The 14,202-nt window shown below is 36.5% G+C and overlaps 1 protein-coding gene across 3 annotated transcripts in view; it reads right to left on the reverse strand.

The window, feature by feature from the left end:
* Positions 1–14,202, reverse strand: part of CDKL5 (cyclin dependent kinase like 5) — a gene marked incomplete at both ends in the record, with an annotated part of 78,539 nt that overhangs the window by 43,245 nt on the left and 21,092 nt on the right. For all 3 annotated transcript variants that reach the window (XM_082498735.1, XM_082498734.1, XM_082498733.1), the window contains 3 exons: positions 886–1,006; positions 3,661–3,797; positions 6,838–6,883. In XM_082498735.1, coding sequence (XP_082354861.1) covers positions 886–1,006; positions 3,661–3,797; positions 6,838–6,883 — 304 coding nt within the window. The remainder of the gene's footprint in view (positions 1–885; positions 1,007–3,660; positions 3,798–6,837; positions 6,884–14,202) is intronic.

A 14,202-nucleotide genomic window follows, 5' to 3' on the forward strand; every position in this document is an offset into this window, starting at 1 on the left:
AAATAATAAAAAGAACTGACATTTAATTACTCAGTTAACCAATAAAATGTTAAGTCTGTTGCACCCAACATTTTCAGTTATGATGAACTTCTTGATCACCTCTTGTCATTTGTTTAGACAAATTGTGCTCTCTAGTTTTAAGCCCATTTTCTCATTCCAATACAGATATCGTGGTATCTGTATATAGTATGTTTTTCAAATTATATTTTACAAAATATATTGCTTATGTTTGATCTGTCTTAAATACAGCTAGCATATTGTATGATCATTTTAAGTTATTGGAAAGATTAATTAGAAATGTTACTCTTGCAAAGTCACAAAGCAAAATACAATTTTATTAAATCAGGATCAAACACAAAACCAGATAAGTCACACATCAAGATATGTACCATAAGTGCTTGAAGTTTAGGGGAGACAATAAATACACAGAGCTGAACTCACAGGAGCTAGGAGGAACTGCCTTAAGCAGAATTAAAACACAGGGAACCAAGCTTTAAGTTCTGGGCTATTTTGCTACCAATATTCTATTATCAGATTCAAAAATGAAATGACTGAGCACCATGAAATGTTTAAAAAAAATTCCTTTTCCTTTGGCAATGTTTGTACTGCAGTTTCACTTCACTGTACATATGATGCAATCTTTATTCATACTCCAAAGACAGTGGACAGCAAGCTTTATACGTAGATGAACTTACTTTTAAAACAATCTGAAATCACACAGCAGACTTAAGACTCAGCCAAATTTACACTTTTTTTTTTCTTTTGATATAAAGCAATTGCTTATATTTATGTTAAATGCGAATTACTTCAAGCTGTAACACCTTTCACTTTAGAAAGCAAATTCCTATCCGGGTCTTATTTCCACGTAAAGAACTACACACTTACCTCTGTGAACAATATCATTCTTATGGCACCAATGAATTGCTTTAATTAGCTGGTAGATATAGCTTTTCACTTTTTCTGGTGGAACTCCATTTGGCATTTCTTCTAGCAATTCAAGCATATTCTAAATGTTTAAAAGACACGTTACTTAAAAGAGTTATACTGTAGTTGCTAGAAGATAACATGCTTTCGGCATTCTGAAGCAACGTACTTAGGCCAGTGAGCCTGGCTATGCAAAATCAGTAGTTAAACATTCATGGAGTATATTTTAATCACAGGCATACCACTAGCTGTTTTCAGTGTGGAGAAAGCACTTGTGAAGACAATAATCCTTAAAGGTGGACCACAAATATACCACAAGTCCCTAAAATCATCAAACTGCTCATTCTAAAATTTCTAAAAAGTCATGTAGTTACAAAAAGTGGCTTAAACAAAAACAGCAGGTCAGTGTGACTGCATAAAAAGTTTAGTAGAGCACAGCATTTTGTAAATATCCGAGTGTGCTTTAACATACTGTTTTCTTCATTGTTGAGCTAGTTCTGCTGTTTTGACCTAGCAGGGCCATGATCAATCACAAACCATGTCTGTATGTGAATGGGTGTAGCTAAAGCAACGCAAGCCTGGTAATGAACATGAAGTAACAGACAAAAGGCCTCACAGAAGCATAAATACTAACGTAGGGAGTATCCTAAGTATCCTACAGCTACGTATCAGCTCTACTATAGTGCAAATGTGTGTAAGATCAATAACTATGGCCATATTAACTGTTTTATGGATATACCTAGGGAAGCAAATAAACTGATTGTTTGTACTAGTAAATTTCCTCTTTGGAAAAGGACGTTTAGATTCCCATCATGTTAGCAAACGTAAAAAAAGTTTTGCAATCTGCAAATAAATACTGGAACTCATGTGCTTGAGTGAAAGCTTCCTTAGAAATACACTTCAGATCTGAGAAAAGGAATTTTCTGTTAAGGAACCATACTGATTTTAATTAGGCTCTTGTCCACACAGAAGCCTGTGGATCTGGGTAAGTCAGTCAAGAAGTTAGTATTACAAATACGAACCAAAATAGTAGCATCAACACAGTGAGACATAATCCTATATGAAGACATTAACTAAGGGGATGATGAATAAAGGAGATTAGGCTAAATGTGAATTTAAGTAATCTGGATTTGAGTATTGCAGAGCTAAGATTCCCTAAAGGACACAAGGTACTCATCACCAGTTAAAATTAGCCTACTATACCACATTTCATTTACTTCCTTCTGCTCTTCCCTCATCCAAAAATATAGAAAATATCCTGGTCTTCAAAGAAACTACTGTGGAAACTATTTTACGTATTTGAAAATGAGAAACGCTCATGGACTGCAAAGTTTAACTGAAAATAAAGGTGACCATTAATATAGAAATGACATTAGGGACAGAATATACATGATGTCTAATTTTATCACTGTATTCTTTTATTCTAATGCAAATAATGTTAGATATTGCAGCCTGGTGTTTTAACCAATATTAGCAATTTTTAAAGTATACTCCTTATCCGATCAGTTAAATGTCTTTTACTCACGCTGCTCTTCCAACCCACAATTTCAGTGAGCTTAGCCAAGTAAACTATAACAGATTAAATGTATGTTCTAAGTTGGTGTGTGATCAAAGACATTCCACGTGTCTGGAACAACTACAAGGAACATGGGTGGAACAAGTCAAGCTTTGGATGTTAAGATCTAAGTAAGATCCACCACATTAGAAGTTGCTGATCTGCTGGTGAAAAACAAAACTGATTTCTGCAAAATTGTGGGCTAATATAAGTCACTTCATGTTATGCAATAAAGTTACACGGCATAATAAATTGTAAACTGAGGTAAAAGAGACACAGTATTTAGGGTGAGGAATCTTTACACAAAAGAACTGACTGAAGACAACTAGCATTCAGCTAGAATTCAATGCTGCACTGGCAGGATATTAAATGAAACGTGCAATCAAGGGAACAATATCTCATGAAAACTACCGAGACACATACATTTCAGCTTGCATTTATTTTTACTGTGTGTATCTGAATACCATCTAATGATTTCCATGAAGAAATGGTAAATGGTTAATATACAAAGGGAAGGTCTACCTTTATTATGAAGGTTGCAAAAATAATGAAAACCCAATCTGTTCTAGGTTGTTTCTCCCTGGAAACAGACCAGGATGCTTGGCAGTAGCAGACTAATCCAAGGAAATTTTGGAATTCTATCAAATGAGGTCAGGATTGGAAATAATGACAGTGGTTTTCGCCAAATCCCTCTAAGCAACTATTGAGAGTGGCCTTGTTACAGAAATATACAAACAAATCCTATTTTTAACAAGAAAGGATGGAGAAAGTTGAAACAGATTCCAAGGTCAAAAGTCTATGATCTTGTTTTGATAGACTATGTCAAGATTCATTACACAACATAACACTAGACAGTTAATCAGCTTTACAATTTAACTGGACTATAGAGTTTGGATGGATTTTTTGCTGCAAATTATATATATTCCAGTCTACATAATCTGAAAAAGTTGGAAGCTTTTTTTTTTTAAAGATCAACACATGAAGTAAAAACAATAGTAAAGTTATCAGCTTTGTTTTCTCACAATAAATGTCTAATTACAATTCAGACTGTATTAAAGCTTCTACTCTTCCTCTTTATAGATCTTAAGCTTAAATAGCTTAATTTCTAAAAATAAAATAATTTTAAAGACTTTGAGTAAGCTTATGATTTAACTGTGGCAAGGATAGTACAAGCAACTCACTTTTTCCACATATTCAAAAACTAAGTATAATTTTCCTCTTCTTCTGAAGGCTTCCTTCAGCTCCACTATGTTCTCCTGTTTCAAAGTGCGAAGCATTTTAAGCTCTCGTAAAGTGGTTTCTTTGACCTCTTCATTTTCTAGAACGCAAAGTAAAGTGAAAGAGTAAAACTTACTAAAAAACAAAACAAAACCCCCAAGTAACAAGTGTTACACATCTTTACTTTGAACCCCTAATTAAATTCTCTGTTTCTAGATATTACAGTGAAAAAGGCTTATTTTCCAGTGTGGACTCTCTCTGCTGCCTGTATGCTTCTGCACTGGAAGAGAGGTAATCGGGGACTGTGCTGTCTTTATGCAACTCTCACAGACTTCCCGTCGCTACCATCTAGGTTTTCAGTGGCAGAAAAATCCCTAAGACACAAATCATTTGCATATCTATCTTTTTCATTATGAAGAGCACTAATATGCTTCAAAAAATATGCACATATGTGTACAGACACATTCTCCACCCCACAAATACATGTCACACGCATGAAGTACTGACAAGGTTAGTATGTCCTCAGCAGAAAGACCAGAATGCAAAGCTCATGTTTGAACAATGTCAAAGAAATCTATTTGACTCTAAAATAATTTTATTCTCCAAAAGTGATGACAAATTTTAAGACTAAAGCACAGATGTAAGTCTGGTAAGTTTCCCTACAAGGCTTTTAATGGATATTCAGCAATGCAGACCAGTGCAGTGGCCACAGAGGACAGTAGAGCAAGTATTGATTCAATGAAAACTTGAATCTGATGCTGAGGAGTCACTCTGTTTCAGCTGTTGTTTTGACAATTTAGTTGTCTGAAAGTTGTTCAAGAAAGGTGGAGTGTTTTACTAAAGCTTCCTACACTGCTTATCATCAAGGGGCTCTGAACTGACTGGGTTTTAGAGGACACTACCACAAAATGTCAAATAAACCAGATTATATTAGATTTTTATTTTTCATTTAGTAAAATGAAATCCATTAATTCAGTAAGTTTGCCCATGCACATGTAGAAGCAGGGTTCTTCATCTCTTAGAACTGTTATCCACAACAGAGGAATATTGGATGGGATACGACTGCATGAATTCAAAGCTAAATCACATTTGCAGGTCATGTACCACACACACAGTCAGAGACAAAGAAGAAGAAACAAGGAAGAGAAATTGTTTTTCCAAGCAAGCAAAAGGCAAAAACAGGTTTGCAGGGGAGAGAGAATAACACAGGTCATGCAAACGCATATAACTATCATCAGAAGAGAGGAAAAAACATAATTGAAGTGTAGCAGGAGGGAAGAGGAAAACAAAATACTATCATCACAAATGTTTTGATTAAAAAAATATATCATTTAGAGCAATCTAAATCATTTCATTTTAAAACTGATTGCTCGGTGTTGGCTTGCATCAGCCTGATTACATAATTTCATAACGAGACTCTTTCTTTGCAGCGTATTTAGCATGTGTATGTCAAACAACAGCAAAAATTCAGTGAAACAAAAATGGCAATAGAAACAATTACAGTATATTCAGATTCGTAATGAACTATCATAATAAGGAGACAGATGTGAAATGGGCTGAATCAAATCCATCAAAAGAACTTCTGTCATATTTCCAGAAACTTGTAAACAACTAGCTCCAACTCTGAAAAGCAGTCATCAGTCATATAAACTCATATTACATAATACTCTTGGAAAGCCAGACCTAATGGCATCACTGCATTTTTTGTTTTCATTTTTTGGTAGACAGGCATGTTTAATATAATAATCCTGTTTAGGGCTTAATGCTGAGATTCATTGCCTGGGATCTGTACTGAATAGCCATATTGAGTTCCAAGAAGCAATTCTGAAGTACTCTCATGACCTGGTCAAGATGGTTACCACAATTAAATTATCTCCTACATTCTTCAACAGGGTTTAAAACAGATTTCTGAATAGCAGAGCTAAAAGACTCATCAAATATACTTTTCAAGTGTCTGGCAAAATCAGCTGCAAAGCGCAGCGTTCCTGTGGCATAAAACAACAGACACAAATCTCATTTTCTGTGCCTAAGTGACTCTGAAAATTACAGTCCTTATAACTACATCTCCATGGCCATCAGCAATCCTGTAACAACAACAGAAAGAAAAGTTTGCTAAAATAAAGTGGCTGCTGTTTCTTTAAACCACACAGTAAACTTTCAGCTAAAGCCTTGATATACAGCAAATCATAGCTGCATCACCTCAGACCGGGATGACTCCTCATTACTTCATACTTGGCTTCTCCTTCTGTTCGTGCTAGCCCATTAGGGATCAGGGCTAGCTTCTGATGTACACAAGGTAGACAGTTGCTCTCGTGACTGATTGCCAGTTTTGCCTATGATAGGATAGTTGGATTCACTGTCCCCCAACAAGCGCAGGTCAGAGAGCCAGTCTTGTCTTGTACACATCTTTGGTTTTATTACTGCTGGTGAAGAATAGGTGTGTGCAGCACTGAAATTAGTTTCCATGCGTCCTGCCTTCTGCCATCCACTTTGCCAGCAACAGTAAGCCTTGCAGGAGTCGGCTCTTCCCCCTCTCAGCAACCTCAGCAACACTGGAGAGTACACAGAGGCTGCTACGAGGGGGCAAAGAGCAAGTTGCCTGTGGACACTGGAGCATGCTGAAGGGAGGGCAGAGCTGCTGCCTCACCACCTAGCTCCCTCAGATCTTCCCATGGCTCCCTGAGAGCTCCCCGATTCCTCTTTGTACCACTGAACTTCTCAGTGACTGCTCTCAGCCTCCTCCATTTATCCCTTCAAGCCCCCCTAACATTTAGATCCCCTCTCACAGATGAAAGGTGATAAAGCCCAAAGACTCTGCAAGCCACTACTACAAGAGGAGTTTTTGCCATTTTCTAATCACATCCAGTCTCCCAAGTGGTAGATCTTACTACTGTGTATAGCACCACAATCTCCGTCATATTAAGACAGATGCACCAAGTAAGAAAGGTAGTTATCTAGTTGGAATGTATAATGCAGTCTCAAGGTACATGCGAAGGATCAAGTGCCTTGGATATTCACAGAGCTAATAAATCATTATAATTTTAAAATCAAGCCTTGATATATGAGACTTCTTATTTTAACTGGAGAGATATTAACAGTGTAGTTATTGACATGAAAGATTATGTAGCAGCAAAGGTTACCTTCACTATCTTTGAATTTCTTGATAGCCACAATTTCATGCGTCTCCTGTAAAAAAAAAGCAAAGAAAGGAAAATATGATCTGTTGTGTGTTTTCTCGTTTTTTTTTTTTTTTTTCCCCTGAGCATTAGACAAAGAAAAAAGCATCCAGAAAAATTTCACAATGCAAACCAAAATTAATTAAAAATCTGGTAAATATCTCAGTGATCAGGCCAAATACAATACAAAACCTCATGTAGCAGATATGTCACAATTAGGAAACTCAGTATGAAAAAAAAAAAAAACCCTAATATTTAAATACCTTGTACTAGATAGCAATTGAATTTTCAGAAGAGTTGTTCCTGTGACTCTTGTTGCCTAGTTATTCTGAAAGTCAAACAATCCTTTAGCTGACCCAAGTATGAGTGCGGGTGCTTATCTTTGTGAGCTGAAATAAAAATACTGTACTAGCACATGGCTAAGGCTTACAATGAGACCTGCAATTTTGGTTGCCAAAAGTTTTTTTATGTTTCAAAGTGCAAATATCCACAAAGAACATGATTTTAGGAAAGTAAATTCTCTGTACCTCCTTGAAAAAAAAAAAGTTGTCCTCTTAAGGGAAGCCTATCCAAACCACTTGTCACACGGTCACAGGTGATAACTTCTTAATGTCTGCCTGCCTTTGCATTCCTCTGGTATTCTCTATTCTCACCAAACCTTACCATCCTAGGTCACATTTTTCTCTTAAATGAAGACACTTCTCTTGTTGTGTGAGCAGGAATGCATTTAGCACGTGGCCAAAATACAGCCAGCATGACATGACTAGGGCAGGTCTGTTCATACAATGATGCAGCACCTGAATTTTAGCAACGTGATAGGGAAGAAGCTTTAAGGTCACAGAGTAAGGGTGTGTGAGCAGATGGGCAGTAGGCTACCTGGGTTACTTGACAAGCTAGATCTAGCTTACACACCTTTTCCAAACATCACAGCTTAAAAAAAAAATAAAAAATCCCACTATTAATAGCATACAAAGGCTGGACCGGAAAACAGCAATCAAAAAAGTGAAGTCCTTCTGGAATACCTGAAGACATGCGCATTACCAAGTACTGGATAACGCAAACATTTACTCCATTTTTCACTTCAAATTGTTGTAAGACATGAACCTGTAAAACACCTGACCCCAATTAAAATAAAAGCACCTAGAAAGACCCCTGTAGATAGTGAATAATGCCTTTTAAGGCCTTTTAATGAAAATCAATTGATTAACAGAAATCAATAGAATTTGCATATATTTGCAATATGTGTGTATGATTTGCATGTTTAAAAAACAATATCCTTCAATCATCACTCATAACATCTATCAGAAAAACCTGGAAGCATTACATTATGATTTAAGTGAACCAACTGTATCTGCCTCCCATTGAAGAAGATTAGTTCAGGAGAAACAGCACATACTACTCTTAGAGAGGACTTGCATTGCTTTTCTGCTACTGAAACCTGCCCTTCATATACACTGGTCTAATCTGAAGACTGATACATTACATAAATTCAGCTGAGATACTACAAAGGCCCAAGCACTACCCTTTGCTCAACAAATTTTACAGAACAGAACAGAAAAGGATGTCAGAACTGAGGACATAATATGCATTTCAGGTTTGGAGTGATTCTGAAGGGCTTGTCTATAGCTTTTATGTCAAATATAGTTCCTAAAAAATTTTGTTTCAGGAAGCTTACAGACTGAGTAGTCTAAACTAAACTGAATAGACTATTTTACTAATTATATCATTACTACTAAGTTATAGTATTGTTATGTTTATTAACTCTAACTACAGTAATAATAGTTACTAGCACTATGAAGGAACACTGCTAAGAAGGTGAGTAAATTTAGCTTATATTTGACTTCTGGGACCTACTGTTAGGTGCTCTGGCTAATTAAGTCTCTGAAAGGTTTTTCAGAAAAGGAACACCCTAATTGCACTCAAAAAACTCTGCAGACTGTATCATGCCTATGTTTAGACAGTGCGCATACACCACTTTGCAGAGGAGCCAAATTTAGCCATTAGCATTACATTCCTATTTCACACGAAGGAAAAGAAAAATTTTTAGACGTTTCAGCAACCACTGAAAGGCTGTATTTTTATTCTCGAAGTAATGGCTAAGTACACTGAAAGAAATGTAGGAGTTAAAAGCTGTTGCCTCACAGGGACAGCAATTCCGCACCATTCAAGAAATGTACTCCATGTGGCTTCTCTGCCATATGCTGCTGTCCCTGTATAGTGAATGTGATTATTTTGGAAGTTTTAAATGCTTTTGTGTCACAGTCTTGCAAAGACTTAATTAAGGTATGCGATCAAATGTCCAGTATTTAAAGCGTGAGTAGCTCTATGAAGAACAGGAACATAAAGACTTCAGCAACACACATATGGAAGAAAAAGTTATCCAAGCAGTTCAAAATACTATAACATTTAAGACATTTTAATTTGAAAAGCTTTATCACTTGTATTATTTCATTAAACTAATTACTGGCATCAAAATTAAGCAACCAAGAATTTATGTGACATATTCCCTATCTTAAAGAAACCCTAACAAATAATATATATAAATAACCTGAAGCAAAACAATACCAAAATGAGACTAGACAATAGATGCTTTGAGGTGTTGCACTAGTAACATCTTGTTCCTCCTTAGGGAGGGACATTCTTGTCTAGGTTGCTTGGAGGACCTCATCCTATCTAAATGGTGTTCTCTAGGAATCAGCTACTGCTGAAGCAGTCAAGCCAAAGCTAAAATGGATACAAGGACTCTGAAGAGTACTGTGCACAGATTTTTAGATATGATGTACCTGCTTGTCAAAAAGTCTAACCTCCCTATGATGTGGAACACCTCCAAAACAGTAGGGTTTCTGAGTGCTCCATCAGGCAGAACAGAAAACTGAATCTGAGAGCACGTTTCCCACTTCTTGGCTGAGTGTTCTAAACCAACTAAACAGTTTGTATGAGGTGACATAAAAAATAGTAGCTCCTCATCGACCATGCTTTAAATAAATTTCCAGAGGAAGAATCCATCTGAAATGCCCTGTTTGTCTCTCTGCTTGCCATCACCACTAGTAATTTTGAAGTAGATGTCCAGTTTCAATCAAACGTTACAGAAAAATGCAAGTTTAAAAAAAAAAATTCAAAACATTTTCTCAAGTTTGTCAGCCATATATAGAATACCCTTCCTTAGGGGAAGAAAGCAATCTCCTATACACTGTATGATGTTGCAGACAAGTAGCGTATGTAGACTGTATGATGAACTAACAGGCATAGCTTTCGATCAGCCATCGAACATAACTGTCAATCACAGAATGAGATTGGAAAACATGGAATACATTTTGTATATGGACCAATTCAGCAGGCATATAGTAGGGGTGGTAAGAGCATGCTTCCTGGATTAGGAGACAGATGGTCGAGCCGTCAGATGATGCAGTGAAACCTGAAGTTTCAAACAAGTACTGACACGCACTAGGTGCAAAGCAAACACACCACATTGCTAAGCCCTGAGAAGATGGGACAGAATCAGGGATACAAAGAAAAGCTGAGCTTTGAGCATTGAGGGAATTCAACAGTGAAAATTCCTGTGGGAATCTGAAAGGTTCTTTACAGATCACATTTAGCCTTTGTTACTTAAACCTTTACTTAAGAGTCCTTTTGGAGATCTGACGCTCTGCTTCTCAAAACCAGGCCAAATTGCAACTCTCCAAAATAGAACTGTCATTCTCTAAAATATCTTTCTTTTTTGCTTTTCAAAAGTTTTTTTCCAAGACTGTACTCTGGAACACAATTAAACTCTGAAAACAATGTTCAGTCTGGTCGTGGAAACCCTTCTTAGACAATAGCTCAGTATTCAACTCCTATACTGGAAAACTCTCATATCCAATTAATGTATCATCTAGGCAGATAAGCTGTTAAGAGTTGATTAAATGCTTGAGACTTCAATGAATGTCAAGGACAGAAAAAACTCAAGTAATCCCATATATTCTGTGGGCTTTACGGAACACAGAATATCCTTTCTGATCTCTACTACTAGCTTATATCATGAAGTATGAAAATTTTGAGTTCACTTAGCTGGAATTTTTGTTTCACTCAGCTACATTTATTACTAAGCATCTCATTATCTTGTTCTACTAAAAACTTCTGGCCTCAATATTTCACTTTACATTCTGCAGCAATGGCAAATTTGCAAATGCACAAGTCAAATCTCTCATAGCATTGGTACCACCTCTGCTTATTGAGCACATACACTATAAACATTCTATGTTATAAAACCATAGGGAAAGCACTGTTTTACAGTTAAGTATGTAACAACAGATTAATGTTACTGAAAATAATTTGTGTAAAAGGACGTACACAATCTAAAATGGGGCAAAATACATCTCCATGTACAAACCTGCTAATACCATTTAATAAGGGTAAGACAAAAATTTCTTAATCCATGTCTGTTCCATTTCCTTTATAAATAAATATATATAAAGACAGAAGGAAGGAGATACCTGTTCATGGGAAAAGGGAGATGGGAATGACTTCATGCTGGGGCTCAATCCTTTCCTTTAATTCAAAACATGCATGGGAATTGCCTCTGGAGAAAACATGTGATTTATTGTCTGTCTAGCTAGCCAAAGATGAGAGGTAAGTATGCTTATGAGAGCAGAGCAGTTCTCACAGCTCTTCTGCTTGCCACCCAGAGATTCGTCTCCCAGGTTTCCTCAAAAGACTGTAGGCATCTGGTATTCCTGTCACCAGTATCACACCAGAAGAGCTCTCTGATTCAAAAGCATTTAATTTTATTTAAAGAATAGAGGTCCCCCTATTTTTTCACTGTCTCTACATAATACATATGACAGGACAGCGCTTTTCCAAAACAGTGCAGGAACGTATCTCTGTTGTTTTCTAGAAAAATCCTCGATGTTAATGATGGGAGTACTCAAGGAGCAAGGTGCTCCTCAGCATAACTCAAGATCTTAGAACTATAACCATTCTTCTCTGGAAAGAGAAACACCTACCAAAATATATGGTGTTCTTGAAAATATCACGTGACCAAAAAAAAAAAAAAATCTCTTCAAATGTCTGTCCCTATTTTGTTTCAAAGGTTTCTATTAGGATTTTTTTTTTCACCGTTTTCTTTTGCATATCAAGGAAAATTTGACACAAAACGTAGGTACACAAAAAGGTTCCTGAAAAATAGATAAGATTGTCTTTCAGAAAGTTATATCATTCAGCTATAGATTTACTGCCTCACCCTATCATGATTACAAGAATTTCTCAAGCATGGATTTTTTAAGCAACTGAAAGAATAAGTGTTTATAAAAATCAACAAACATGAGTAGAGATAGTGATAGTCAATACTGAGCATGCGCCATGGAGAAGTAGCATGTTTCTACCTTTACTCAGCCAGTGCTGCTCCATCAATATCTAATACATCACTCAGGCATTTATGCCCATATATCAAGTGGCATATGAAGATATGATATTGCATGTTCTGTGATTGGTTTGTGTTTTCCACCTGTACAAGTATGAGACTATAATGCCCAAAGATAAAAAAGCATGCCTAACTTCTGCTACAAAAAGTGAAATCAATTGCATTCTCTACTCAGATATTTTCTTTTTATAAAAATAATCTAGAAGCAGGAAAGAAATTGTGATCTGATCCTCACCGATTCATAACTACATTCAGACAACTTAGTTTGTTATAACAAAGACACACCGAAAAAAATTAACAAAATTCTGCCAAACATATCCCACAGATAATGTCTTTTCTTAACAAAGTAGTACAGTTTGACTTGCATATGTGTGATTAAGTTCTTCAACATTTCAATAATCTTGATACCAGCAAAAATCACAGAACATTAAGCAATCACCAGAGGCAACAGAAGTTCATGAAACCATTACAAGACAGCAAAACATTTATTTTTAATCAGTCACTTAAAATGAAACTTTTATAAAAAACAGCAAAGTCATTTTTCAAAGTTACTCTCAAAACAAGAACATAAAACATTACCATTTTAATCAGGATGGATCAATATATCATAAATTTAACAGTTGTCGTTACAAAAGCCTTTAAACTTAGGCCAAGCTACCTCACAATGCAAGTTCTGAGAAGTAACAGGCAACGTTACCTGGATGTAAAACAGGTCCTTAAGACATCGCCCTGACACTGTCCTGACTCCATTTGCATTCTGCCTTAAAACACTGCTACATTTGGACAGTACTAACAGATCAGAACACAGCTTCCTGTCTTCTCAAGACTTCCAATATCAGCTGCTGGCAGTTTCTACAACATTTCTTTCCAAATCTGGTGGAGTATCTTAGAATATTCTGTGTAGACAGAAGAGGTGCGCAAGATGACGGATTCAATTTCTTGACCAAACAGTTACAGCTTCGCTGGTGGCAGAGGCTCTTCAGACTGCAGTAAGTTTACAGGCTCACGGGACAGTTGAGGCTGGAAGGCACCTCTTGAGTCTCCCCATCCCTGGGGATATTCTGAATAGCCTTGGAGATATTAAAAATCCACCAGGACAAGATTTGGAGCAACCTGCTATAGCTGACTCTGCTTTGAGCTGTTATTAGGAGGCACACATGAATTTTGCTTTACAATGCATGCATTTTATATTCTTCAAAAACCTGAAATCTACCCATTTATGGGTTCCCCCCCCTTCCTTTCCACAAAAAGTCACAAAGAATAATCTTCGCCTTGCAGGCTAGTCCCTCCCACTTTCATTTAAGATGGGCAGAGGTGCAGAGTGATTCAGAGCATGACCAAAGTTAAGGTGCTCTCGGTCACCTCTGCATAAATGGCAGAAGCGACTCCCTAGACCCAAGGAAGCCTAGAGCAGCTCACCTCTCTAGGCTGAAGTTAGCTCTGCAAAAATTCTCCCTGCATCCTCTTTTACATTATGCTGAATGCGGGCTTGTCATAAACATTGAGAATTAATAGTTTCTTTAACCCAAGGTCATAACATTAGCATTTAAAGTCCTCAACCCTAAAATACTACCCTGAAAAGAACACTTGAAGTAAGTGAACCTTCTCAGTATTTTGTACTAGCTACTAGGTTGATGATAGTGGTTAGCATTGAAACTTTCATTGTTCCAAATGCAGTTTTCATATTTATTCACAATTTTCTCCAGGCAAATAAGTAAATAAGTATTCCCAAAGAATTTGTACAATAATGTAAAGGATCTGGAACAGAAAACAGCTTTTAAATACTATAAATGCAGTTATTCTGGCTTTTCACAGTAAACTAGTGTTATTGTAGCAATTTTTTTTAAATCTGACCTTCATTTCTTCCTAATGTAGCACGATTGTAGCACTAATCTATATAATTTTTACAACTTGACAGTATTGTTTAATCT

This window comes from Vanellus vanellus (genome assembly GCF_965231255.1).
Source record: "Vanellus vanellus genome assembly, chromosome: 1".
NCBI lineage: Eukaryota > Metazoa > Chordata > Aves > Charadriiformes > Charadriidae > Vanellus > Vanellus vanellus.